The following is a 20719-nucleotide window of genomic DNA, read 5'->3' as shown; positions in this document are numbered from 1 at the left end:
GAGCTACGGCGGCGACGGCGACCGCTGCGGCTACAGAGCGCTCACCTCCTCCTCGCCTCGCCCCTCGCTTCTCCACGGCTCGCTTCGCCCCTCTTCGCCGCACTTCGCCTCGCTCGCTCGTCCAGCCTGGCGCTTCTCGGCGATCGCTACGGTGCGTGCGCGCTAACTGGGCCCTCGCGTTACACCGCGGATTTCGGCCTCGCACGAGCCGCGTTCTCACCTACCTAAAGCGGAATCGCCTCGTCGTCGGCTACGGCCGCGGAGGCCCAAACCCGGCCGAGGAAATGTACGTCAGCGGTGGCGCGGTGGTACGCGGGTAGCCGCGGCACGAGGACTACCCAGCGCTCGGCCGTGACGAGCGAGCGAGAGAGAGAAAGAGGGAGTGAGAGAAAGAGAGAGAGACAGCGAGCGAGCGAGCACGAAAGGGAAGACGCGCCCGTCGTACGTGCGCATCAATGGCGGCCGGACCCTTATTTACCGAAGTCCCAAAATGGCCGCCCTTCGAATTTTCACACGCGTCGGCCCCGCAGCGATCCTGAGCCCCGGTCGATCGCTGAGCGGCGCGATCGCGCCCATTGTCGATCAGGTAATTCCGCGCGGGATATTATATCCTCGCTCATCGCTCGCGAATTCGCCTCCTCCGTCCGCCATCCTGTCGCGCGATCATACCTCGACACGGCGCTGCCGAAGGGCCTCTCATGTAGTCGTCGCAGACAACGTGCTCGTTCTTCCGTTCTCGGCTCTTTCGCAATCCACGTCGTGTCGCGATTCACGGCGTCCATCGATCGCGCCTACGCATGATCAATAAATTACACTGCGTTACGGCGTGGCGAGGTATACAGCGAGATGAAAATCGCACGATCGTACACGCGGCACATGAATACGATCGCGGAACGGCACGTGATAAAAAGTTCGGTTTAAACGGCACTTATCTGAGCGTGCTTGGTGGTCTACGATGCGACGACGTGTCCGATCGAACCCGCGAACTGTTAATGCCGAATAAATTATGTCGGTTCAATTAGTACTTGAAATAACGTCGCAGCGACGGTGTAATAATTGCTAACCTATAGATATCGCCCGTTTACAGGGGACTGCATTAGGGAGAGCGTAATTAAAAAAAAATTTATGACTGTTTTTTTTCTTCTGTACGCAATCGTGCGAATTGAAAGGTGTGATCGGTCCTATAAATCGACACGGTCTCGTCGAAGTTTAATTAAAATGATCTCGACAATTGCCATGTGATCTTCTTTTGGCAATTTTTGCTCCGTGTGTGTATGTGTATGCAGTAAAATATAAGAAATTTATACTGTACAAAACTGTTGTCGTTACAAAATGACAAAATTCTTGCATCTTGTCTACAATCGTATTGATAATTTTCACATATTCAAATATTTGTTTAATTCGTGACAAAGTTGCTTGTAATACATGACTCTCACTGTAAAATAATTTTAATTTTTTTAGATTCAATGCAGATGGAGCAGTTACAAATCGTCTCCTTGGTACACAAAACCTGAGAATTACACGGATTATGAGATAACAAAAGATCCAAACGAATGGAAATATGTAGAGCGTCTATTACCATACAAAACAATACCTAAACCACCCACTGGAGATGTCAAGCTGCCATCTGGTTGGAAACCACCGCGTGGTAAAAGCCTTGTTAAATATATTTATCTTATACTTCGAAAAATACTGTTAAAAATTGTCAATGTTAAAAAAAAAAAATTGTCTTTTCAATCTGTTTAACAGCTTCACCGACAGATTATCCGTATTTCATAGAACGCTCGCCAAGTTATCAGTATCCCGTGTATCTAAAAAGAAAGTACAATGGAATGTTAAAAATTACAACAGTTCGCAGAATTCAGGGAGACATATGGGCATTAGAGCGTGACCTAAGGTCCTATGTGGAACAATACTCCGATAGAGTTATCGGTACTCAAATACACGAGTTTTCAAGTAAAATTAAATTCAGAGGTGATCATGTGTCTCGCATTAAGCAATGGATGGAAATGAAAGGGTTCTAAGAGCCTTTATGTTTGACAAATAAATTATTGTCTACTGTAAATATAAGGGAATCAACGAATTCTTGTTGTTAAATATATTGTAGTACCTTCAATAGTCTGTAGTACCCACTTGTTGAGTTTTGGTGTCTCAAAATAATTAGCAATTTTTCCTTTTCTTAAATAACAATCCCCATCTTACGTTACTTTTTTTTTATCGATACTAAAAAATTCACTGCTTTGTCGGAAAATTAGAGGGAGGTATTATTTCAATATTCTTCAACATTATCCTTTTTATTAGTTTGAAAATATATGCTTATGTAAATGTTAAGGAAATTATTCGTACACGCTTTGAAAATGCCAAGGGTGCGGTATATGTACGTATTGCACGTCTGAGATAATCTTAAATTAATGAAAAGATCTGAAAACACAGCTGCGCAATGCTACACAATGCAATCGAATTAAATAATAATCGTAACAAATCTACACATATATTCCTGGTAATTACATTTTCACAAGCTTAACGTAGGGCTCAGGATGTAAGTCTTTGTTCTCTTTCTCCACTTGAACGTGGCTGTACGATACATTCGTTTCATCAAAGATTTGCTAGTCTCGTTCCACATACACGAGTATGTAAGGTGATACTAATAACAACTCATAAACGAAACGATCGAACGTGCCGATGATTTAAATAGAAAAGTATGAATGTGTTTTGTGTGTGCGTGTGTGTGTGTGTATGCACATATGGGAAATATCGAAATAAATATTATGCGACATCCTGATAACAGAAATTCATGGACTCTGGACATTTTCCTACAATCAAACTTTTATATCTCTGTATACCCCTTGAAGACATTTTCCAATGTTTTGCAAACTAGACAGATATATATTACACGACAAAGAGATCGAGAGAAAGGAACATAGTTAGGCGAAAGATCCCGGATGCTGCTTTATCCTATCGAATATGGGATTTTTGAAGGACGTGTACAAACTGTCTTGCGATATATTTTGTCATTCTTTTTTTTTTAGATTTATTTAATGCGAATAGAATTTTCTGTTTATTTGATGCACGTGTCAAGATTTACTTGAAGACTTTTCCCTGGTTAAACTTGCGTCCTTCTTTGTCCGTACCGATCCAGCTGAGATATTGCTTGACCAAGTCCTTGGTTTCTTCCTTAGACGGGTCCAGTTTCGTCCAACTGTACGATTCGTAATCCACTTGCCAATCTGGGCTCAGCTATACAAAGAGAAAAGTATGTGTGTGTGTGTAAGCATGTTATGTTCATACGTATAAGCTGTGTTTGCATTAAGACGTACTGTAAAAACAAGGTCCTGCCCGCGCCAGATCCAGATACCGCTGATGGTGTTGTCATTATCCTCTCCGAATATACAGGCGCTAGCGAATGCGCCTTTTCTCATCGTATCTAATCGTTGATACATACCGCTAATTAGATTACACGACATGAAAACCTGCGCGCATGAAGAAGGTACGAATTAAATTAATAATAATAGCGTCAAGTTCAACAAGCAAACTTTGAAATGCCAGTTAAACGGACACGCCTACATACTTTAGTCAATTCATTTTTATATTTGTATTCGCTAAACCAAATGCTATAGTTCTCCGGGTCGAACTTCTGCCAGAAGTACGGGATAGACTTGGATTCATCTTCGTTGGAATAGAAACGTTTGAAATCATCGAGATCGAAGGAGCTTTTAGGCATCGAAGCGAAGGGATTCTTCTTTTTCGGCTCGGCAGCTAAAGCTTCATCTGTTGCATCAGTTTCCTCCTCTGTTGCTGCTGCTGGAGCCTTCTCCGCTGAAGTCTTGGACTCCTTCTTCGATTCCTTAGGTTCTTTTGGCTCCTTTGGCTCCTTCTTGGACTCTTTCTCTTTCTTCTCCTTCTTGGAAACCTTTATAAAATAATAATAAGAAAAGAAACTCGTGATATATTTACTTAAATTACTTTATATTATTCCATATTTTTTTCAAGTACTAACTTTTCCCTGAGTTTCCGCAAATTTCTTAGGATCATACTCGAGGGTCTTATCCGCCAGTTTAAAGGCACCAATAACAGCAATGGACTCGGGTTGGTAAATGACCGTTTGGAACCACCGGTTTACATTCTGGTAAGGTTTACGTAGCTCCGGCTCGAGAACATACTGATACAAGTGCAGCAACGTCATAGCTACACAGATATCCGCCAGAGTCAGTCGTTCTCCCACTAAGTAGGTTCGTGTAAGCAAATGCGAGTTTAAAACGGTGAGCGCTTTATTGATATCCTCTTTAGCATGTTCGACAGTCTAAAAATAATTATATAAAAAATGCATTAAAACGCGACATTAGCTTTTTCAGTGATGATAAAATCATACGGAGATAAGTTTGATGCGTTATAAATGTATGCGATATTGTAAATATATACCGCACATAATGCATACGCCGCACATAAATGCAATACACGGCACATGTAAATCAAATACAATATGCTGAGTTATAATTTACCTCCTTGAGTTACAAAGAATAGCTATGACATATTGCTAATTTTGCCTTTGAAGGAGGATGCATATTTAAACATGTGTATGCGAAATTGAATAAGTACGAATAATATAAGGAGGAAAGTTTGCAGTAATACCTGCTTATGATACGGCATTATTCCGAGAAGAGGGAATACCCAAGCACAACTGGCGGGGAGAATTTCGGAGTCGGCAAAATCGAGCCATTGGATAACCAATGCACGTTCAAGGTCGGTCTTACCCCTTAATTGTTCATTAGCCACTATAAATATAAAATATGTGTATATTTCCCATATATGTATTCCTATGTATATAATTCTATTAATGCAATTTCTACTAATAGATTGTATGTACCACTTCTGCCATATAAAGTCTATTAATATAATTTATAAATAACAGGTATATATAACGCAAAATTTTGTAAAATGTAAAGTTTTACCATAGTAAGCAATTGCATTGCTTTCTGTAATACAGTTGCCGTCACATGTCTCGAATGCTGGCACCTAAAAATTTCAGTATTCTTTTAATTGTAGCAGCTTAATTTTAACAAATAACTACTGAAATATTTTTAAATTAAACATATAGTAACGCATACAAAGATATATTTCAATATTGGTTGAGTTTAGCACCCAACAATAGTATATTATTAGAACAATACAATAACTAATCGTAAATGAAAAATGACAGTATATTTTAGCTGCATTTTTTTGTATATTTGCTTTCTCTCAATTTTTCCCCATTTCTTTCCTTCCCCTATGACTGAACGCATACAAAAGGATCAACATGATGCAACTAGAAGGAACAAATCCATTACACATTCTTTCGTCACATGTGACAAGAAGAATGTATCAGCTGTTTCACTATAAATAGTAAAATATTTGTGAGGGGCGCAAAACTGAATAATGGTTTGCGAGGACGAGGCTTACTTTGCCCAGCGGGAACTTCTTCAAGAACCCCTCGCTCTTGTTAGTTTCGCCGAATACGAAGTCCTCGGCGACTTTGATCCGGGCGCCAGAGAACCGGGCCGCTATCAGGGCCTTGTAGGCTCTGAAGTTTTCCGGGTACGTGTAGAGGGTCTGGAAAAAAAATGAAAAGTACCACGATCGATACGTTAGCCGGGCTTGATTTCCGTGCGATTCGGCGGCATCATCGACGTGCCGTCGCGCCGATGCCGAACGGTGAAAATTCGCGTGAAAGTCACTTACTCCGGACGCCATTGTATCCAGTCACGCGAAGAGGAAGCGAAAGGCCGGTAAAGATCGCTCCGCTTGAATGCACGAAGTACGCCGCCTGCGGGGTTAAAGGCGGGTTCAGATTGCCTGCGATATCCGACGCAATGGCATTTCCAATTAGAGAATTCCGCGCACAGAACGTGAGAACGCTTGCCATGCGGCAAGAAACGGCGCGCTGATTGGCGTCCTCGCGTTCTACATGCGGAAAGCGTTATTCTCCCAAATTTGGTGCAGCAAATCTGTAAAAATCCGAAGTGTAATATGTTTTTTATTGAAAATCAGAAATTGCCAGGCTCTGACCGGGAAATTCCATGATCACGTGTAGGCCCAGTTAATGAAATCGGTCGATTAAATTCAGTGTGTCCATTGGAACTATCTAACAACGATCGGACAGTTCTAACGAAAGAGCCGAATGTAATCGACCGATTTGATTAACCCTTTGAGTACTGAATTATTTTAAGATTTTTATGCCCATGGGACGGATTTAATTTGTCGCTATATGGATTAATATGTAAAAGTAATACATTTTATGCCCAAGTAAGCAGATGACGAGTCTCACTCGTCAAATGTACCGGAAGGGTTAACACAAGTTAATGAAACCAGACTATTTTGTATGAATAAGCTTGACCTGTCCGCAATATATATTGGCAGGATCAGACTATCCGTGGCGCGTCTAAATTACCCGACTGCTCCACGGCGAGATTAAAAATGGCGGCTCTCAAGGATGTTGTGTCTTTATATCAAAACTTGAAACGAGAATGGACGAAAACTCCGTGCAACCTGTCGAAATGTGGCGAACTGCTCACTCAACTAAAGGTAACTCATGCATTTTATTTACAGCATTGAATAAGGTAATCACCGGTGAGATATTTCATCTCATCATGAAGTTATAACCTCACTGTGGATTGTCAAAGTGAATTGTCATTGTTTCTCATGAAACCTTATAATAATTATTTTCATTACTTTTGCCTTTAGATATACTTCTATGCATATAAGCTTGATGATTGAACGCACGACATTGACAATTAAATTACATTCTTATCTCGTGCAGATTGGCCTCACTCATCTGATGTTTCTCCCGACGTCAAACAGCACCGCTAGTCAAAATGAGTTGCTCATCGCCAGTATGTATCTCCTATTTTAAGTATCGCTAATGTCAACATTATAATAATATATACTGGAAATTACAATCTTTCTATAATTAAAGTAGGTCGGTATCGAATAACGGAGAGATAAAAATCTAACGTCTTCTAGATTCCTCTGTACTCATTATCTGATGGCACAATCTCAAGTTTTAATGATATATCGAAACATTATAAATTACGATCTTGATTCCATCTCGCTTGAATTACAGGAGACATATTAGAGATCGGAGCACAGTGGAGCATCGCGACCGAGGATATACCTTCGTTCGAACGGTACATGGCGCAACTGAAGTGTTATTATTTCGATTACAAGTCCGGATTATTGGAATCGGCGTACAAGTATCAGCTCCTCGGTCTGAATCTCCTGTTTCTGTTGTCGCAAAACCGAGTCGCCGAGTTTCACACGGAGCTGGAGCTCTTGCCGTCCGATCAGATCCAGTCCAACGTCTACATAAGGCATCCCCTCAGCCTGGAGCAGTATCTTATGGAGGGTTCATACAACAAGATCTTCCTGGCCAAAGGTAACGTGCCCGCGGCCTCCTACAACTTCTTCATCGACATCTTACTGAACACCGTGCGCGACGAGATCGGCGCGTGCATGGAGAGCGCGTACGACAAGATCTCCATTCAAGACGCCGCGCGGATGTTAAACTTGAACACGGAGAAGGACATCAGAGCCTTTGCTTCTAAGAAAAACTGGAACCTGTCGAAGGACGGCTACTTCAACTTCAGCACGACCAGCGAAAAGAAATCCGAGGAGCCTATCCCGAGCTCCGAACTGGCGGCCCTCGCGATAGACTATGCCCGAGAATTGGAGATGATTGTGTAATACATCTGCGCCTTTTTCTGTACTTTACATTTAAATAAATATTATATCTATCTTGTACAGTGTGTGTATACGCGTGCTAATCCAGCCTTTTTCTTTTGTATCTCAAATATATGTTTGTGTCAGATTTCTTCGAGTTTTCTTTAAGTATATCTACAGTGCGTCCAGCGCGGGTTTTAAATTTTAAGTAAACGCATATTCACCCGCCAATGGTATGCGTGATCAAATTATATATACAGTGATGATTCACCGCAGATACATACATGCGGAATGTTACTTATAGATAACAAATATTGATAAATAAATTGTGACGCAACAAATACTGTGTCTCTCACTGTCGCCGTATATACAATAGCATAAAATGCGTTACAGTCGATATTACTATTATCGTTAAAAGTGGCAGTGACAAGTGACAGCTACGCTGGGCAAGTAGTAAGATGGCGGCCGCTGATATCGCCGGAAAGTTAATCAGTCGCGGAAAACACTCGTGAAGCCGAGAACCGCCGGGGGAAAACGGCGACGTATTATGTGCGAAAGGTACACGAAATATTTATGTTCGTGTTAATTCATAATCGTCTATGTCGACCGTGCGATCTCGCGCAACGGGATTGTCACGCCTAACCATCGAATTTGTTCGTAAACACGTAACACAATCGTACTCAACGAGTATATCTTACGTGGCAGCGTTTATCGCTGATATCAGATTTTCTTCAACGGGACGACCTCGCGCGTAAGTAACATCACGTATTTGACAAAAGACCACACGTGACGGTATCGATCATCAGACCAGTAATTTTTTTTCTACTTGATCAAAGGATTGATTATTTCTCCTATCACAAATTCAGAGATAACATAATGCAGAGTTGGTGATTTGAATTGATTACACCGTCTTTGGTTTCAAATTCAATGTGCAACTTACTGAGAGCAAAATTCGTTCAATCTCACTGTACTATTACGAGCTGTTATTGCAGGTTTTGCAGAAATGCACGAGAAGAAGAAGAAGCTGCAAACCATGCGTGCTTTGATACTTGTCGGTGGCTATGGAACCAGACTGCGACCTCTCACCTTAAGTCGGCCTAAGCCGCTCGTTGAATTCGCTAACAAACCGATGCTTTTGCATCAGATCGAGGCACTTGTACGTATTCAAATAGAACAGAAAAATTCAATTTCAACCACAGTCTCGTTTCCAGTATCTAAGTTTGTCTCCTTGTCATTCTTAGGTACAGACAAATGTAACAGAAGTGATATTGGCTGTCTCTTATCGGGCGCAGCAAATGGAAGAAGAATTGGTACACGAGGCGAAAAAGTTAGGGGTGCAACTGATTTTCTCTCATGAACCGGAACCACTGGGTACCGCAGGACCGCTAGCACTTGCTCGCGAATATTTATGCGCCAGTGACGATCCGTTCTTCGTCCTGAATTCTGACATTATCTGTGATTTTCCCTTCAAGCAACTTCTCGAGTTTCATGAGAGCCATGGGAAAGAGGGAACCATAGTCGTCACTAAGGTGGAAGAACCGTCGAAATATGGTGTGGTTGTGTACGGGGAAGATGGAAAAATCGAGAGCTTCGTCGAGAAACCGCAAGAGTTTATATCCAATAAAATTAATGCAGGTACGACATTAAGATTCGTTTGGGAAAATTCCCAGAGAGAGGAATAGTTGCGTGTGTGTGTGTGTATACGTGTCTCTAACAAAAGAAATTTGATGTTCACGAACGCAGGCATGTACATTCTTAACCCGAGCGTACTGAATAGAATAGAATTGAAACCTACGAGTATCGAGAAAGAAGTCTTTCCGAGTATGGCTCAAGATGGGGAATTATACGCGATGGAACTGCCAGGTTTCTGGATGGACGTAGGACAACCTAAAGATTTTCTCACAGGTAAGTATTAGATATATGACGTTTACGGAAGAATATAATTGTACAATGGTTTACACATCATACTTAAATTATAAATAGTAACATACTTTTGGATATATGTATGTGTGTGTGTGTGTGTGTGTGTGAATTTGTTCAGTCATACTCAATAGCCGTTACTTCATACAGGAATGTCTATGTATCTTACTTCGTTGAGGCAGAAGCATCCTGAACAGCTTCATTCTGGACCTGGTATAGTAGGCAACGTTCTGATAGACCCGACAGCTATAATCGGTAAAGACTGCAGAATCGGGCCTAATGTCACGATCGGGCCTGGCGTCACTCTAGCAGACGGATGCTGTATCAAACGAAGCACCATTCTGAAGGCAGCTGTGATAAAGGAACACGCGTGGCTTAATGGGTAAATATTTGTCGCCTTGTGCACACTAAGTCGCTCACTTCTGTACACGGTAAACCTCAATATGCACGGTAACGTCTGTGTCGAAAAAAATAATTGGAGATTGTATTTAAAAATAGATGCATAGTTGGTTGGAGAAGCGTTGTAGGACGATGGGTGAGAATGGAAGGTACAACCGTGCTGGGGGAGGACGTTATCGTGAAGGACGAGCTGTACATCAACGGCGGACAAGTCCTACCGCATAAGAGCATTTCCACTTCTGTGCCAGAACCACAGATCATTATGTGACCAAAGATCATAACTTGAATTAATGAAGACACTAACACTCAAACCAAAACACGACAGATACGATCCGAGATTTGTAACAATTTTTTTTTTAAACGTGCATAATATATTACCTCTGTTCGTTTTTATTATTTTTGTATACAGTTGCCGTCTCTCCCGGAATCTTCGTATTAAAGAAATATTTAAAAATACAAACATTTACTTCTCCACAATCGATCGCTGTAAGTCTTGTTTTGTTCTCTCCGGAACACAATTGCGTAACTTAGAAGAAACGTAAGTTACCTTACATTAGTATTGCAAATGTCAGTGCCGCGATATCGGGTAAATTTACACAATTTTCGTCGGTAAACCTCGTACTATTATCGCTGCTGCCGTCATGTATTGTGAGCAAGCTTTTTTCGACTTGGCCACCGCTCTCAACATTTCTGACTCCATTTCCGTTTTATTCGTTTCAGCATTCTTCGTGAATTCTGAGGAATTTCATTGAAGATGATTGTCCAGCGTAATTAAAAAAGAATCTCCGATTTGCGATATAAATAATACTAACTCATACTACCGTACGTCCAACTGTTCACGTCCACTTCGGCCCAAGATTTCTTCGACGTCGACGGGATCCAACTACTTATGAAGTTCGCAGTCATTTTATCAATGTCGACATCCGTTACTTCCCACAGCGTGCCCAGGAGACAAGGACTAAAAATCAAACGAATGTACGAAATCGTGCGTAAAATGCCAAAATGCGAAAATAAGAAGTGACGTACAAAAGTATACACTACACATAGAAATGAAAGAATCGCTTTCCTCGACCAAAGAAAATGGGTAAAATTCATCTAACTTCCGATGTCTCGTAAAAACGTGAGCCATAATATCATCAGCATAATTTCGGTGCGAAGTTGTAGCGTTGAATTTCACGATCAAAAGAAGCGATTCTCTCACTTTTGCGCATAATATACGACTTCTCATTTTTATATATTTCAGTGAAGAAAAGAATATTTCTTATACACGCCATAGAAGAATAAGTGATCTTCTCACCTGCATGCTATTAAATATTGATTCGCAACACCGTAAGGTGGATATTTTCCTCCTATCACAAGTAGTTTCATGCTGTTACACCCGAATAACAAAACAGTGGACCTCACTTTCGTCTTTTCAATATCTTCTCCGGGCAAATATTGTATGCCACTTCCGTGACCATTGTACCTACACGAAGAAAAAAAACGATTAGACGAACGAAAATCCGATGACGATTGTAGATAGAAATAAAACCTTCGTTACATTAAAACGTCGTGATTTACTAGCGCATCTTCGAACATCTCTTCATTCGGCTCTGTGTAATAGCTTTTCCATTGTGGTAGCCAGAAGTTTATGAAAAGCTTCAACCGTTTCTCCATCTTATGCAGATTGCCCGACGGATTCACTATACAAATACCCATGTCCTCTTTGGCTTGGATGATTTTACATCCGTCCACTATAGTGTTTTCGTGTTCTTTGAATAACGCGTACGCTATGTGCAGAGACGGGAAACGAGTGATAGGGTGGTTTTTGATAATTTCCATCGCTTCAAATGCTATGTAATCTATATGCTGGGGAATAAGAAAATACGGAAAGTTACAAGAAACGGAAATCTACATAAATAAATATTAGCACAATATACATAATTATTTCTGAATGCTTTACATATGTACTTACTTCGTCAATTATCAACACTAATGTCTTCCGCTTCGCATCCTTTAATTTCTCTGTACGAGATAACATGCCATAAATAGATAAAATAATGTTATTTGCAAGTTTTTCATGCTTAGGAAGTAGGAATTTGATTGCACGCGCTATTTCTTCACACGTGAGAAAGCATGCACCTGTGGATACTTTCTTCAAGAGCCATTTACATCGCTTTGATATGTTGTTACTGAAACGTACAATAATGAAATCCAACGATATTTGCCAGCTTGAGCTTTAAATTCTATTTAATATTACTCACGAAAACCTGGAATCCAATATTAACTTATCGATCATGTCATGAATCTCATTTACTATTTCCAAGTCCATAATGGGGTCAGCCATAAATAGCACTCTCCATTCCCTCAACCATGTGCTCTCTAATCCATCTATAGCCATCTAGACGACAAGTCATCTTTTGAACTTACATATTGAAAAAAAGCATTGATTCAATTCTGAACCTACCTTCATCTCGTTGTCTTGTTCCTTGCGCATTGTCCAATAGTATTCGTTATTTGTGTAAGTAGCCTCCAGCTTGGTTTTGTTGCTAGCTAATATATTTTGAATTTCTGTACAAATATCATAGGAGACTTGCATTGCAGGTTTCGGCAATGTTATGCACAGGGGTTCTATTTCAGATGGTCCTGTTGGAAGTATCGTAATATGTAGAGCATGCATTAAGCTGGATATGTGCCTTGTGTGCTTTAATATGTTTGAAGATTCATACTGAACAGTGACTTGAAGCATGTACCATTCTGTGAATAATATAAAGAAAGAAATATAAAAGATTTACTCCGGAAATACATTATACAGGAAGAAAAAAAGCATATGGTATAAACCTTTCGGCAGTTCTGAGAGTTTTGACTTTAATGTACTATTTGTAGAGTTGGTATCGAATTTCACATATGTTGGTTTCAACCCGTATGTTTGAGGCTCGTTCAACAGGGATTCACGCATTTGGGTTTTCTGATACCTGTGTAAGATCTGCTGTCGAAGTACTACTGCATGAGATTCGATCAAATGATGAATAGCTGTGAATTCATCTCCAATCTGTAAAGAAGACAACATGTGTCTGATATTAATACCGATTGACTCAAGATATATTTCTACCTTTATTATCAACATTGAGATAAAGCTAATAATTGCTCACCTTTAAATTACAGGTAGCTAGCATTTTATTTAAACTAACATATTCAATACATCCTACATAGTTGTTTGGCGTACTTGTAAGCAGCTTCTCTGCGTGACTCCTAATCTCCTCATTAGACTCCTTCGAATCTTGAAACTTATCCTCATAGTCATCTTCGTTGAGATGACATTTATGTAGGATTCGCATAATTTTGTCAGTGACACGTGCCATAATTAATTCTTACAGCCAATTTGAGAACGATAATAACAACATAATTATTGTTCAAATGTGACAAAAAACACACGTCTGCATCATACAATTCGTTTGTTTATTGTTTCTTGACTGTTGTATCTTTCTGAACATCGATGGTACTCGTAAATATTTGTTTTCGCAATTCTTCCTCGATAACATCACTTTAGGACTAAATCGAAGACATTCGACATGATACAATTATTAAATAATCTCTAAATAATGAAAAATTATACGAAGACAACGCAGATACTTTTAAATTGAATACAGGATACAGATTTTTAAACAAGTCTCTGCAAGTTTCCTTCAGTTGAACGAATCCTCAGTTGAACTAACGGTTCAAGTCACAAGTTAAATCGGAACATGCGCACGAAGGTTTTTTCACTAGCGACATCTAGCCTTAGGATGATGACCGAATGACGAATCGACGGATCGAATTTCGTTTTTGTTATCGATTGTTTCTCTTCGATGTTTGCAATTTACTACGTATAAAAAAAACGAAAATAAAAAGAAAAAATGGACAAATGAAGCGATTGAAGTTTAAAGCCAGCGGCACACGATGCTTGTTTTCGTGCAGAATAAAAATATTGCGTTGTGATTGGTGTATTGTCATCCATTTTTGGAAATGCACCAATCAGAACGCAGTATTTTTATCCAGCCAGCAATCCAGCACGAAAACAAGTATTGTGTGCCGCTGGCTTAAAACTCGTGTCGTAAGTAAGCGCAGCGCTTCTCCCAAGGAGTCTTGGAATCATAGAGATCTTGAAACAGGCAAAGATGGCGAGGTCGTATACACTCACAAGGCGCATAGAATAAAACATTTTTATTAAAGCATTAACATATAACCAATTCAACCGTGTATTTGACGTCAAAAACATTACTTGGGTAGAATTTTCCTATTATAAAAATCAAACTTCCAAAATTGATTTGGCACATCGGCACAAGCGGTAGCGAATACATCTTCCTCGCTCTGTACTTGAGTACCATCGAGACAGAGGCCGGTTTCTACGTGTACTATTTTGCTGTCCTACGATCGGAGTACATATTTTTAATTGCTGGTAATATACGGTTAATTCAGCGCTTATTCGTAAGTTTTTCTCGGATCAATACAATACCTTTGTCAGCATCCATTCCTTTCCACCTTTCTCAATATTACAATCGAACATTTCAACTGGAACGTGCACTTTTGAATTATCAGCATCCACTCTCGCACAACTATCGTCTCTTCGTAATTCACCGGAATTGCTCAATGAGAAAAACTAAATCGCACAAAGCATGTGTAACCTTTAGTGAATTTGTCCTTGATGATATATCCGCGTTAATGTAATCCGCATCGTCATACGAACCTGGCTTGGATATAACTTGGAATGACAACTGTATAAACCTAAATTGTACGGTTTATCCTCGTCATGTTGTAGATTGTCTAAGCACAGCCGTCTATTGCGCAATCTGATGCGACCATACGCCATGGAATGTTCATCAGGAATGAATTTTTCCGGATAAATATTATCGAGATACCACCTGAAGCTTTTGCACTTGAGCTTTCGACGCAATTTCACACGTTCACTTATATCCCCAAAGAGGCTCGGATTATTCTGCGAATTTTACTTATTTGTATCGGATGCATTGCTGATACTTCCGATCATTTCCCCGATCTTACCTTGAACTCACTGCGATGGAGTAAAAATAATCTCTTGTATTCATCCATCCACACAAAGGCTAAACGGGCAGTATTTATCCCATGTGTATCTTTGTCGTTCGGAAATTTATATGGATGAAAGTTTCGAAATATATGGCCAACTCGAGAACAAGGAATGATCTCTAATGTGCCGCCACATTGCCAAATCTGTTGAAGGGTAACAATTCGTTGGAAATATGAAATTTCACTGAATCGATAGATAACAGATACCTTGTGTGCACTTTTTTGATTACAAGTTCGATGGGTTTAATTTCATATTTGAAACAGAATCTGACTTACCCTGAAAGACATTTCCAAATTTTCGCCTCCCCAGCCATCCATTTTATCGTCGTAACTGCCGATCTCCCAGAAATACTTCTTGTCAATAGCGAATAAGCCTCCTGCCATAGTAGGGGACCTAGTTGGCGATATAGGGGAACGACGTGACTGGAGCTCGTGTTTTTGGATGTTTATCCATGTAAAATGACCTGACCATGTGAAGCCACCAACTTGAAAGAAAGACGCTTCGTTATCGTGGAAGTATTCTAACGTTTCTTCAGAGATGTTATCAATTATTGGCATTAATACAGCATTTTTCTTGTCCTTTATTCGCTGGAGCAGAGGCTGCAGCCTGTAACATAAAACGTACGCACTAATGAAGCTCTCTGTGTAAAATCGATTTAACATTTAAGATATAGCAAATCAGATATGAAGGAAAGAATACATTTTCTAGCCAAATTGATACCAGTTTCAAATACCAGTCTTTGATAACTTCGCAATGTGCGTCCAAGAAAACCAGAACATCGCCTGTAGCATTTCTAGCTCCATGAAGACGAGCACGTATCAATCCTTGTCTAGATGGCAACCTCAACAATTTGACTTTAGTAGGTAAACGCGTCGACAGGTAATAATCGAGTTGTTCTTGAAGCTCCTCTACGCACAAATTAATAGAGTATATAGATACAAAACATACTTTGCAAAAGATATTAAATTATTTGATACATTGTTACAACCAAGCCAAAATAGATATATGTTTAAGCAGTACGACTTTGCAATTTACATATTCATATTGATTTGATCAATACCTTCCTCGCTATGATCATCAACTAAAATAATTTCTTTTAACAAATGTGGCAGAGAACCTTTCAACACACTATGTACTGTACGTAACAAAACACTCCATGGTTCATTATAAAAGATAATTATCACACTAACACTTGGTAATAACGTGTCATATGTGAGATTTGCACACCTATAATATGTAAAGTTCACATGTATTCATAAACACAAAGCAAAAAAAAATACTCCAGTGTCATATATCTGCATGCATGAAGATCTCTTTTGAAAATAATCTCTTGCGCCTCACAATATGAAGTATAAATTCTTACAGTTGGTTGCGTACATCTGGTAATTTTCTAGTTAATGATATCTTATTTGACAGAACAACATTCAGTGCTTTCTTTGCAAGTACTGCTTCACCCTCAATCTTTTCTTTCCCATGTAGATAAGCTGGTTCTCCATTCTCCCCAAGTCCAACTACAACATCAGACTCCAATTTTAATATCCACTGCTCATACCTGAAATGTTATTTTAGCCTTAAAGAAAAAAAATGCAAAATGTAATTAAACCAGAAAATGCAAGTGGAAACAGTGAAACAGAGCTAATGAGAGAATAAGAGTAAATAAGTTTACCTTTCTTTTTGTAGCCTTTGCAATGTAACATCCACATCTTTCTGCCTCTGAGAATTATTGCCATCTCGTGGGAACGGAAACTGATCCTTGTAAGCGTTGGAATTGTCATTAGCACGAAATACTTGCTTGGCAATGAGCAAAATGCAGATTATATATAACGTGCAAAATGACAATTTCAATAGGCATTTGCGACGGGCAAGCATCATCTTTCAGGAATATATCATTGCTATTAACTGATGAAAGTCATCAGATAATTGAAATGATTGTTACTGTGGTTATTATCGCTGTTATATACAGTTAGGTTATGGCAGAGCAATGCTTGTCGGAAGTGCCAGGTGCATATGCAGATACGGGTGGACTATGTCCTTCAAATCACGTGCATATCTGCAACAAGAATTGGAATTTACCTTGAAAGTAGATCACCGATACACGCTTCGTATATTCGAAGACATTGTATTAACGCGATAGAAACGACACATATGCCGCGATATTTACAATGTGCCAGGCCAATACACTTAGATCCGCTATAAAGATTAAAAAAACTACAGATAAAAGGTTAAAAATCAAGTACAGTGCCTACGTTAGAATTGCTGTAGAACAGGTTGTACATTTTTTTTACAGAATCATGTATTTTTTTCTCTCCTTTCCTTCATAAATCTAATATTTACGCAGGTGGGAAAAGCACGAGAACAAAATAAATCAACTGCGAATAGCTTCTTGTATTATAAAGAAATTGAGTTTACATCATCTAAGTATAAAGCTAGCACTTCTTACATTTTGTAGGATAAACGTTTCTACAAAAATGTTACATCTGTATGTACTGCATTTATATTATAATTTAGACTAAAAATACAGGTTGAAAAACAAATACTGTGATTTAATCATAAATTTGGTGCGCCAATTATACAACATAAATTTTTGTAGTACATTTTTCATTTTATTATACAGAGATTTATTACTTGGAACATTAAAATATTTAATACACAAATATAAATTCACACATTACAATAGTCTGGACCAAACTTTTCTCTAATTTCTGCCACCAATTATTAACATCACGAATATAGATTATTTGTATGTAAAATATAAAAAAAAATATATATTATAAAATATACCCAGTGAAATTAACAATTTATGTGGGATGAACATCACATGGTTTCTCTTCCTTATTAGAGGTGAACATTTTCTCTATATCAGAAAAAGATTTGTTTAATGTTTCCGGCACAAAGAAATATACATAAATTATACTTAATAAGGAAGTAAAACTAAATAAAAAAAATATATTCCCTATACCTATACTTTTCAAAATATATGGATAACTCTTGATAACGGCAAACATCATTATATAAGCGACAGAAACCATGAAACCTCCACCAATACCACGTATGGACACAGGAATCAATTCACCGATTTGTGTCCATGGTATAGTTGTGAATCCAAATGTACTAAAGCAAATGTATGATAATACAAATACAAGTAACAGCCATTTATAATCTACCATGATCTCTTGTTCATTTCCGTTTTTGTCGGACGATACCGTAAAATGCATGTATATTCCAGAAAGAAACATGGAAACAGACATTCCAATTCCACTCAGAATGCAGATAACCCTTCTACCATATTTTCTACTGGAAAAAGATGTTAGTATACTTACGACAAATCTAACGATACCTAACATAACGAACGCACTGTTTTCGTTGAAACTCTTGCGAAGTATTCCACTCATTTCGTCAAAGACAGACATGGCGTAAAATATAACGACATAACAACCGGAAAGTTGTTGCAGCAAAAAAAGTACAAAAAGTATCGTTATAGGCTTGTAAGCGCTCGGAGACTTGAATTTGTGATAATAATTTTTTATGGATGCAACCACAGTGTCCGATGTTTCATTATGACGCAACGCAACGCGGTTTCTGGCTATCTCCATAATTCGCGAGTACTCCTGTTCATAAATCTAGAAAATGTTTGTCCGTGTTTGAGTTATTCTGGCATAGATGCAATCGCAAGGCGCTTTATCGTACTTACCGTTTCTGTTCTGTTAAGTCGCTTCAGACTGCGCTTCATTTCGCGAGTCCGTTTTTCGTCCAACATGCCATTTCCAAAGCATGCGAGCCAGTAAGGACTTTCGGGTAGAAAAAAAAGTGCAAAAAATATGCAACACTCTAACGCGAGGAAAACTATAGCCATCTTGTGCCAGTCTAGCGATATAGCTAGACAACAGGTTATCAATATACCCAACGAAACAAATACGGAATTAAGGCACAGAAGCATCGGCCTGATTTGTGGATGAGAGAGTTCTGATACATAAATTACACCGACGGTACTTAGGCCCGCTGCAATTCCGGCTATAAACCGGGCCGCATAAATAGTAATAACAGATTTGGCAAATATAAATAAAATCCATGATATTATTGCAGGAACACAAGAGAAAGAACAAACCACTTTGCGTCCGAATTTATCCATTAAAGGGCCCGCAATAATGGATCCTATTGGCAGTGTTATTGTAACTAGACTTGCTATGTAACAAAAAGTGCAAAATAACAAATAAATAACGTTATTGATAAATAAAATCAAAAATTTTATCGCAGCCGTGAAAATCATAACGAAACTCGTATGTGTGCATTAATACAAGGCTCAATTCATATTTATGCAATTGAATAACAGGTTTTAATAGAATATTTAGCGGCTTTTAATTTAAATTCATGTGCACTGCTTGATTAAAATCAATTATTTAAACATGTGCATGTTAAGAAAACATACTGGAAGTTTGTATTGGTGCACATAAATATTTGCAAGCTGCAATGAAACTTTACTGCAATAATTATTCTATTAAGTAACACATCCATACTGTGCTCAATGCAAGCTCAAAAATATCTAGATCTTGTTGTAAAACTGACCTATCCAAGACTCTTCATTTTCTGTTATTGTCATTCCAGCATTATCTAACTTCAGATCGTTTAGCAAAACTGTACTATAAGCCATGTTGACACCAACTTGTATGACTACGCAATGGATTATGCAACTTGCAATGACCTGAAATACATGTAATTTATAAAATATCACGGTTTACAATCAGCAATTTATTTAATGCTTATCATAATTAGCAAATAATATTTAAATACAAATATCTGTGACAAAAAATACATTGGCAATAATAACTATAATATAGCTTACTTGTGGTATTACATCCAAGTTTGTTATTTTTTCCCTTGAATTTGACCTAGTGATAGGTTGAAGACAATTACTGCAAAAAATTGAAAATTTTTAAGTGCTGTACAAATATAAAATAAATAAAAAATAATACATAAAAGTAAACGCACCATACTTATATTCTTTAAATTATACATATATACACACATTTTTATATTATTCAAAATATTATTTATATGTTACCTATCTCTGATGGAAAGTTCATTGTTCTTTTCTTTAATCATACATGATTTCTCATCAGCAGTTTCTTGTGTTTTATCCATTTTGTGTAATANTATTGTGGTAAAATAATATAATACACATAACAATTTATAATATAAATAAAATTATTTATAAATCGTATAATAAAAACATATAAATTGCAATACTTTAATATATAAGATGAGTCTTTAGACCTATCATCAAATCTGCAGATGTATTCTATATTTCAAAACTAACAAAATAGTTCTAATATACATAAGTTATCACTGATAGATTATCGTTTCAATAATTAAAATATGAAGAAATCTTGCAAACTATTTAATCTTTCAATATAATATTAATGTAATATAAACAGATTTACCACAATCAAAATATCAAGATCCCTATTATCAGATCCCTACATCAGTTAAATATTGTTTCTGTATTCTCTTTCTCTCATATTTATCACAATTATCTAGTTTTGAAATCAGAATATGTTTGCAAACTCTGAAAAACTGATAGAAATTCTAATCTAAATCTTCGTTCTGAATCTTTTTAAATTAATTTAGAATTTTACATATGCATAAAAA

General features: G+C 38.2%; 6 protein-coding genes across 11 annotated transcripts; 3 read left to right on the top strand and 3 right to left on the bottom strand.

Moving 5' to 3' along the window:
* The first annotated feature begins 133 nt into the window (after window positions 1-133).
* Window positions 134-2116, top strand: LOC106745180 (probable 39S ribosomal protein L49, mitochondrial). The gene is made up of 3 exons (XM_014620532.1): window positions 134-586; window positions 1462-1648; window positions 1750-2116. The coding sequence occupies exons 1-3, from the start codon at window positions 491-493 to the stop codon at window positions 2022-2024; spliced, it is 558 nt and encodes a 185-aa protein (XP_014476018.1). The 5' UTR covers window positions 134-490; the 3' UTR covers window positions 2025-2116.
* A 159-nt stretch (window positions 2117-2275) lies between these two features.
* LOC106745179 (elongation factor 1-gamma) lies at window positions 2276-5824 on the bottom strand. The gene is made up of 8 exons (XM_014620531.1): window positions 5716-5824; window positions 5437-5586; window positions 4950-5013; window positions 4630-4772; window positions 3998-4300; window positions 3569-3910; window positions 3318-3470; window positions 2276-3237 (listed from the first exon to the last, which is right to left on the bottom strand). Exons 1-8 carry the CDS (start codon window positions 5725-5727, stop codon window positions 3082-3084), a joined length of 1323 nt encoding a protein of 440 aa, XP_014476017.1. The 5' UTR covers window positions 5728-5824; the 3' UTR covers window positions 2276-3081.
* A 599-nt stretch (window positions 5825-6423) lies between these two features.
* On the top strand, window positions 6424-7840 carry LOC106745178 (26S proteasome non-ATPase regulatory subunit 8). Its single transcript, XM_014620530.1, has 3 exons — window positions 6424-6558; window positions 6794-6866; window positions 7097-7840. Exons 1-3 carry the CDS (start codon window positions 6451-6453, stop codon window positions 7714-7716), a joined length of 801 nt encoding a protein of 266 aa, XP_014476016.1. The 5' UTR covers window positions 6424-6450; the 3' UTR covers window positions 7717-7840.
* A 195-nt stretch (window positions 7841-8035) lies between these two features.
* LOC106745177 (mannose-1-phosphate guanyltransferase beta) lies at window positions 8036-10592 on the top strand. Of its 2 annotated transcripts, none has more exons than XM_014620528.1 (6): window positions 8036-8250; window positions 8685-8848; window positions 8934-9327; window positions 9436-9597; window positions 9763-9994; window positions 10111-10592. In XM_014620528.1, the coding sequence occupies exons 2-6, from the start codon at window positions 8696-8698 to the stop codon at window positions 10277-10279; spliced, it is 1110 nt and encodes a 369-aa protein (XP_014476014.1). In that variant the 5' UTR covers window positions 8036-8250; window positions 8685-8695; the 3' UTR covers window positions 10280-10592. The 2 variants fall into 2 exon arrangements, with proteins under 2 accessions (XP_014476014.1, XP_014476013.1); XM_014620527.1 differs by having other exon boundaries at window positions 8036-8443.
* LOC106745176 (separin) lies at window positions 10581-13352 on the bottom strand. Its single transcript, XM_014620526.1, has 9 exons — window positions 13143-13352; window positions 12832-13042; window positions 12458-12747; window positions 12255-12391; window positions 11966-12182; window positions 11552-11859; window positions 11309-11476; window positions 10824-10969; window positions 10581-10746 (listed from the first exon to the last, which is right to left on the bottom strand). The coding sequence occupies exons 1-9, from the start codon at window positions 13350-13352 to the stop codon at window positions 10604-10606; spliced, it is 1830 nt and encodes a 609-aa protein (XP_014476012.1). The 3' UTR covers window positions 10581-10603.
* An 826-nt stretch (window positions 13353-14178) lies between these two features.
* Window positions 14179-20220, bottom strand: LOC106745152 (polypeptide N-acetylgalactosaminyltransferase 1). Of its 5 annotated transcripts, XM_014620471.1 has the most exons (11): window positions 20133-20220; window positions 19914-19983; window positions 19637-19772; window positions 16437-16584; window positions 16134-16300; window positions 15807-15981; window positions 15349-15679; window positions 15031-15216; window positions 14717-14965; window positions 14486-14629; window positions 14179-14397 (listed from the first exon to the last, which is right to left on the bottom strand). In XM_014620471.1, exons 1-11 carry the CDS (start codon window positions 20210-20212, stop codon window positions 14248-14250), a joined length of 1836 nt encoding a protein of 611 aa, XP_014475957.1. In that variant the 5' UTR covers window positions 20213-20220; the 3' UTR covers window positions 14179-14247. The 5 variants fall into 5 exon arrangements, with proteins under 5 accessions (XP_014475957.1, XP_014475960.1, XP_014475959.1 ...); XM_014620474.1 differs by lacking the exons at window positions 19637-19772; window positions 19914-19983; window positions 20133-20220 and adding exons at window positions 16740-16825; window positions 17147-17413; XM_014620473.1 differs by lacking the exons at window positions 19637-19772; window positions 19914-19983; window positions 20133-20220 and adding exons at window positions 16740-17123; window positions 17235-17259 and having other exon boundaries at window positions 16437-16625.
* Between the last annotated feature and the right edge of the window lie 499 nt (window positions 20221-20719).

Source organism: Dinoponera quadriceps, unplaced genomic scaffold (assembly GCF_001313825.1).
Source record: "Dinoponera quadriceps isolate SergipeBrazil2010 unplaced genomic scaffold, ASM131382v1 scaffold1425, whole genome shotgun sequence".
NCBI classification, from domain to species: domain Eukaryota; kingdom Metazoa; phylum Arthropoda; class Insecta; order Hymenoptera; family Formicidae; genus Dinoponera; species Dinoponera quadriceps.
The sequence above is the reverse complement of the archived record's forward strand: the minus strand, read 5'-3'. Positions and strand labels throughout refer to the sequence as shown.

What these genes read in the sequence shown, in the direction of transcription:
- LOC106745178 (XM_014620530.1), top strand. Translation starts at nt 6,451, where the DNA reads ATGGCGGCTCTCAAGGATGTTGTGTCTTTATATCAAAACTTGAAACGA. An exon ending in AACTGCTCACTCAACTAAAG is followed by an intron (nt 6,559 to 6,793) that starts GTAACTCATGCA and finishes TATCTCGTGCAG; the next exon opens with ATTGGCCTCACTCATCTGAT. An exon ending in AAATGAGTTGCTCATCGCCA is followed by an intron (nt 6,867 to 7,096) that starts GTATGTATCTCC and finishes CTTGAATTACAG; the next exon opens with GAGACATATTAGAGATCGGA.
- LOC106745176 (XM_014620526.1), bottom strand. Translation starts at nt 13,352, where the DNA reads ATGGCACGTGTCACTGACAAAATTATGCGAATCCTACATAAATGTCAT. An exon ending in ACTCTCAGAACTGCCGAAAG is followed by an intron (nt 12,748 to 12,831) that starts GTTTATACCATA and finishes TATTATTCACAG; the next exon opens with AATGGTACATGCTTCAAGTC. An exon ending in AACAAGACAACGAGATGAAG is followed by an intron (nt 12,392 to 12,457) that starts GTAGGTTCAGAA and finishes CTTGTCGTCTAG; the next exon opens with ATGGCTATAGATGGATTAGA.
- LOC106745180 (XM_014620532.1), top strand. Translation starts at nt 491, where the DNA reads ATGGCCGCCCTTCGAATTTTCACACGCGTCGGCCCCGCAGCGATCCTG. An exon ending in TCGCGCCCATTGTCGATCAG is followed by an intron (nt 587 to 1,461) that starts GTAATTCCGCGC and finishes TAATTTTTTTAG; the next exon opens with ATTCAATGCAGATGGAGCAG. An exon ending in TGGTTGGAAACCACCGCGTG is followed by an intron (nt 1,649 to 1,749) that starts GTAAAAGCCTTG and finishes TCTGTTTAACAG; the next exon opens with CTTCACCGACAGATTATCCG.
- LOC106745177 (XM_014620528.1), top strand. Translation starts at nt 8,696, where the DNA reads ATGCACGAGAAGAAGAAGAAGCTGCAAACCATGCGTGCTTTGATACTT. An exon ending in ATCCAATAAAATTAATGCAG is followed by an intron (nt 9,328 to 9,435) that starts GTACGACATTAA and finishes TCACGAACGCAG; the next exon opens with GCATGTACATTCTTAACCCG. An exon ending in GAACACGCGTGGCTTAATGG is followed by an intron (nt 9,995 to 10,110) that starts GTAAATATTTGT and finishes ATTTAAAAATAG; the next exon opens with ATGCATAGTTGGTTGGAGAA.
- LOC106745152 (XM_014620471.1), bottom strand. Translation starts at nt 20,212, where the DNA reads ATGGATAAAACACAAGAAACTGCTGATGAGAAATCATGTATGATTAAA. An exon ending in ACTTGGATGTAATACCACAA is followed by an intron (nt 19,773 to 19,913) that starts GTAAGCTATATT and finishes CATGTATTTCAG; the next exon opens with GTCATTGCAAGTTGCATAAT. An exon ending in AGGAATGGATGCTGACAAAG is followed by an intron (nt 14,398 to 14,485) that starts GTATTGTATTGA and finishes CTCCGATCGTAG; the next exon opens with GACAGCAAAATAGTACACGT.
- LOC106745179 (XM_014620531.1), bottom strand. An exon ending in CAATGCAATTGCTTACTATG is followed by an intron (nt 4,773 to 4,949) that starts GTAAAACTTTAC and finishes TTATATTTATAG; the next exon opens with TGGCTAATGAACAATTAAGG. An exon ending in TAATGCCGTATCATAAGCAG is followed by an intron (nt 4,301 to 4,629) that starts GTATTACTGCAA and finishes AATTATTTTTAG; the next exon opens with ACTGTCGAACATGCTAAAGA.